We start from the raw sequence: 5,691 nt of genomic DNA, 5'->3' as shown, positions 1-5,691 counted from the left end.
GCAGAATGGTGGTAGAATGTGCATTTGGACGTTCAAAGGCGCGCTGGCGCAGTTTACTGACTCGCTTAGACCTCAGTGAAACCAATATTCCCACTGTTATTACTGCTTGCTGTGTGCTCCACAATATCTGTGAGAGTAAGGGGGAGACGTTTATGGCGGGGTGGGAGGTTGAGGCAAATCGCCTAGCTGCTGGTTACGCGCAGCCAGACACCAGGGCGGTTAGAAGAGCACAGGAGGGCGCGGTACGCATCAGAGAAGCTTTGAAAACCAGTTTCATGACTGGCCAGGCTACGGTGTGAAAGTTCTGTTTGTTTCTCCTTGATGAAACCCCCCGCCCCTTGGTTCACTCTACTTCCCTGTAAGCTAACCACCCTCCCCTCCTCCCTTTAATCATTGCTTGCAGAGGCAATAAAGTCATTGCTGCTTCACAGTCATGCATTCGTTATTCATTCATCACACAAATAGGGAGATGACTACCAAGGTAGCCCAGGAGGGGTGGTGGAGGAGGGAAGGAAAATGCCACACAGCACTTTAAGCACAGCACTTTAAAAGTTTACAACTTTAAAATTTATTGAATGACAGCCTTCTTTTTTGGGGGCAATCCTCTGTGGTGGAGTGGCTGGTTGGCCGGAGGCCCCCCCACCGCGTTCTTGGGCGTCTGGGTGTGGAGGCTATGGAACTTGGGGAGGAGGGCGGTTGGTTACAGAGGGGCAGCAGTGGCAGTCTGTGCTCCAGCTGCCTTTGCTGCAGCTCAACCATACACTGGAGCATACTGGTTTGGTCCTCCAGCAGCCTCAGCATTGAATCCTGCCTCCTCTCATCACGCTGCTGCCACATTTGAGCTTCAGCCCTGTCTTCAGCCCGCCACTTACTCTCTTCAGCCCTCCACCTCTCCTCCCGGTCATTTTGTGCTTTCCTGCACTCTGACATTATTTGCCTCCACGCATTCGTCTGTGCTCTGTCAGTGTGGGAGGACAGCATGAGCTCGGAGAACATTTCATCGCGAGTGCATTTTTTTTTTTCTTTCTAAGCTTCACTAGCCTCTGGGAAGGAGAAGATCCTGTGATCATTGAAACACATGCAGCTGGTGGAGAAAAAAAAGGGACAGCGGTATTTAAAAAGACACATTTTATAAAACAGTCGCTACACTCTTTCAGGGTAAACCTTGCTGTTAACATTACATACATAGCACATGTGCTTTCGTTACAAGGTTGCATTTTGCCTCCTCCCACCGCGTGACTACCCCCTCAACCTTCCCCCCTCCCTGTGGCTGACAGCGGGGAACATTTATGTTTAGCCACAGGCAAACAGCCCAGCAGGAATGGGCTCCTCTGAGTGTCCCCTGAAGGAAAGCACTCTATTTCAACCAGGTGACCATGAATTATATCTCACTCTCCTGAGGATAACACAGAGAGATAAAGAATGGATTTTGGTTGAATGCCAGCAAACATACACTGCAATGCTTTGTTCTACAGTGATTCCCGAGTACGTGTTACTGGCCTGGAGTGGTAAAGTGTCCTACCATGAAGGACGAAATAAGGCTGCCCTCCCCAGAAACCTTTTGCAAAGGCTTTAGGACTACATCTAGGAGAACCGCAAATGCCAGGGCAAAGTAATCCTTTCACATGCTTGCTTTTAAACCATGTATAGCATTTTAAAAGGTACACTCACCAGAGGTCCCTTCTCCGCCTGCTGGGTCCAGGAGGCAGCCTTGGGTGGGTTCGGGGGGTACTGGCTCCAGGTCTAGGGTGAGAAACAGTTCCTGGCTGTCGGGAAAACCGGTTTCTCCGCTTGCTTGCTGTGAGCTATCTACAACCTCCTCCTCATCATCATCTTCTTCATCCCCAAAACCTACTTCCGTATTGCCTCCATCTCCATTGAAGGAGTCAAACAACACGGCTGGGGTAGTGGTGGCTGAACCCCCTAAAATGGCATGCAGCTCATCATAGAAGCGGCATGTTTGGGGCTCTGACCCAGAGTGGCTGTTCGCCTCTCTGGTTTTCTGGTAGGCTTGCCTCAGCTCCTTCAGTTTCACGTGGCACTGCTTCGGGTCCCTGTTATGGCCTCTGTCCTTCATGCCCTGGGAGATTTTCACAAAGGTTTTGGCATTTCGAAAACTGGAACGGAGTTCTGATAGCACGGATTCCTCTCCCCATACAGCGATCAGATCCCGTACCTCCCGTTCGGTCCATGCTGGAGCTCTTTTGCGATTCTGGGACTCCATCATGGTCACCTGTGCTGATGAGCTCTGCATGGTCACCTGCAGCTTGCCACGCTGGCCAAACAGGAAATGAGATTCAAAAGTTCGCGGTTCTTTTCCTGTCTACCTGGCCAGTGCATCTGAGTTGAGAGTGCTGTCCAGAGCGGTCAGAATGGAGCACTCTGGGATAGCTCCCGGAGGCCAATTCCATCGAATTGTGTCCACAGTACCCCAAATTCGAGCCGGCAACGTCGATTTAAGCGCTAATCCACTTGTCAGGGGTGGAGTAAGGAAATCGATTTTAAGAGCCCTTTAAGTCGAAATAAAGGGCTTCATTGTGTGGACGGGTGCAGGTTTAAATCGATTTAACGCTGCTAAATTCGACCTAAAGTCCTAGTGTAGACCAGGGCATACAGAAGTGAGTGCTCTGCCTTTTTATCCTCCCAACTGTCACTAAATCATGCTCTCTTCCAGCTTCAACCCAAGATTGTTTGCTGTTATGGTACATGAAACAGCTGTGATTCCCCCACCCCCCAAGTCTTATCAATAAATGTGTTTGTAAGTATGGTAAATAAGCCTCATGATTTCTTTATAGCAGCACCACAAGAACTGTTGAAAAAGATCAAATCTTCTAGTGGCTAATACAAACATGATTTATCATGAGCTTTTTGTCAGATGGTTAACTACTTGGCACATGGCTAACCCTGAAATATACTTCTTGGAGAAGTTCGCATCTAGTTTTCTTCTCTAAATGAAAGGAAAACAGATACATTTTATACAAAGACCAGTGATCCTAGAAATGGGTCATGCTCTGTCAAAATAGAACTTAACGATTTAAGGTTTAATCATGGCATATATGATTTTATGGCGTAGGTGGTGGTTTAATATGAGATTTTAACACCTTTTTAAACCATGAGAAATCTAGGATTCAAGATGAGACCAAGTCATAGAGTTCAAAGCTTGGGGCAGGGATGTGGGAAGCAATTGTTAAATTTTGACTACCTCTACCATGAAGAAGCCATTTATATTTTTTTAAAAACGTGGGTAAGCAATATACGCTGATCGAAAAAGTGAGGTGTAATCCCAGTTAGTGGAAAGGAAACGTTCTGCTGTTTTACAGCAATGTAGCTAACGCCTTACAGTACATAGAGGCTGATTTGCAGAGTGTAGTTTGTGATTCTGATTGTCTTGTTCAGGTATCCATAATTTTGCCTCCATTATTGTTTGGTATCCTTTCATCCTATTACGTGTACATTCATGGTCTTGTCTCATTGTTACTGTATGATGAAAAGGTCATTCATTACATAACTGACTTCTGGCACAACGGAAGGCCAGGCAAAAATCAACAAATGGGCTTCTCTTGGTGTAAGGAGGAACACGGGTTTAGAACACTGAAGAGCGGTGCATGTTGCATTGATTGCTGTTTGTACCACAGCAAGCTGAGGTGCCCATATGGTTGTTAGAATGGAGATAGTTTGGTTGTAAAGAAGCTTATAGGTCTAGCGAGCGTAGAATAAAGTCACACCAAAGAAAACATGTTTCACCATTATTGTAAGCTCCCTGCAAGAACAGCTTAGCCCACAAAAGCTTATGCTCAAATAAATTTGTGAGTCTCTAAGGTGCCACAAGTACTCCTGTTCTTTTTGTGGATACAGACGAACACGGCTGCTACTCTGAAGCATATCCTTTGGGACCCTCAACTACAGAGCCTTGGATTCACGCTAAACTAATGCTAGAATAACCCTGGATATCCCTTCAGAGTCTTCCATTTAGAGCATTTAAGTCCTGTAGCTCCCATGAAGGTCACTTAACCAGAAACTGCAGTGATAGGTGTGTTACAAATACCTGTACAGTTTTTTTTCTAAAGGATACAGTTCAATTTTGCATTTTAGCAAACAATAAACCTGAACAAAAATGAAATCCATTCTTTGAATGTTCTTCAGTGGCCAATAAACCTAACTTGAAATCCAGTTTTTGGAGCATCAGATTTTTATCTTTCAGAAAAACAGGAAGTGCCAGGCCAAAAACACACATCCCAGTTTGATATAACATTTGTAGAATTAAAATATTACTCATGTAAACAAATTGTAGAATTAAAATATTACTCATGTAAACAAATGTCTTTTAGCAAGATTTTCATTGCCTTATAGGTAGAGATACAAAGTAATAAGGTTTCATCTAATAATTGTGCCCCAAATGGGGGGGCGGGGGAAACAGCTGAAACATGCTTGATAATGTACAATCTATTGACTTTATAAGAAGCTGACTGGTTTGTATCACATTTATTATGTAATTACGCTCAATGAAAACCTGTGCTCTTTCACTGCCTAATATATAAAACGGTGACAGCTTTTTGAATTACTAAACAATCTTTCCAGGCAAAATGAATTGATTATTATGACGTTATGCTAATGGTGATTACTCTGATAAATTGCACCATTTTTTTTAAATGATCTCTTGTATAATTATTTCTATTTTTTTTTCTTGCAAGTTTGTGATGCCCATTTTTGGCCAACTGGTGCTATGATATATAAATGACCTATAAACAATTCAGCTTTAATTTCAAAATCATAAGAGATAAGATTTGGGGAGTTCTGAAAAAAAAAGCTAAACATCTACTTTTAATTGAACCAGTTCAGTAACTATAGGTCAGACTCTAATACACATGCTGAATAATACAAGTAGCTCTAGTGAAACAAATAGACCTAGTCACAAAATAAGATACTGCTCAACAGGAGTAAGGGTGGTACAGTCAGGCCCTGTATAGGCAACTTCTAAAATGAACTTTATTTCAGATACTTCCTGAGAAGTGCCAGAATTTTTAAAATTTTGAGAACCCCTTCACATACCAATCTTGGTGTGTGTGTGTGTGTGTGTGTGTATTTTTGAGTGTGTGTGAGTGTGTGTGTGTGTGTGTATTAGTTTTTAATTTAACTGCCACTCATATTTAATAGATGTTCTCCAGGAAACTGAGATCAACATTTTCAAGGGTCTGTTCCTTTTGGGTGCCATGGTTTGTGGATACCACCCGTGAGACATCAAAGATCTGATTTTTCACAGATGCTAATTACTCACAACTCCAGCTGAAGTTCTTGGAAGTTAGCACCTCTGAAAATTTAGCCCCAAGGATAAGTAACGTGGTCAGTTCTCAGCTATAATGAAAACAAAGTTCCTCTCTCTTCTCCGCATTGTGAAGAGCTCAACTGCATGGTCTCCATTTGATCCTCAAGCTAAACTGGGAGTTGATTTATCTAGAACAGAGTTTGTGATCCTGGCTTCACTGATTTTTAATTGATTTTATTGCCAGTTACCACAATTTGACTAGCAATTGTAAGGACTAGTCTAGACAGTCATCAAATGTTTGTGTCTAAACTAGCATTTACCATCACTACTGTGTCAGCTCAAGTTAAATGACAACTTGAGTAAAAACTGGGCACAAACTCTGGGCTAGTTTACCTCACTTAGCGTGTCTCTTGAAACCCATTGACATG

At 43.3% G+C, this 5,691-nt stretch overlaps 1 protein-coding gene across 1 annotated transcript; it reads right to left on the bottom strand.

Moving 5' to 3' along the window:
- Nucleotides 1–397: 397 nt before the first annotated feature.
- On the bottom strand, nucleotides 398–2,504 carry LOC140912128 (uncharacterized). Its single transcript, XM_073346289.1, has 2 exons — nucleotides 1,672–2,504; nucleotides 398–1,084 (listed from the first exon to the last, which is right to left on the bottom strand). The coding sequence occupies exons 1-2, from the start codon at nucleotides 2,252–2,254 to the stop codon at nucleotides 930–932; spliced, it is 738 nt and encodes a 245-aa protein (XP_073202390.1). The 5' UTR covers nucleotides 2,255–2,504; the 3' UTR covers nucleotides 398–929.
- Nucleotides 2,505–5,691: the final 3,187 nt, after the last annotated feature.

This window comes from Lepidochelys kempii, chromosome 5 (assembly GCF_965140265.1).
Source record: "Lepidochelys kempii isolate rLepKem1 chromosome 5, rLepKem1.hap2, whole genome shotgun sequence".
NCBI lineage: Eukaryota > Metazoa > Chordata > Testudines > Cheloniidae > Lepidochelys > Lepidochelys kempii.
The sequence above is the reverse complement of the archived record's forward strand: the minus strand, read 5'-3'. Positions and strand labels throughout refer to the sequence as shown.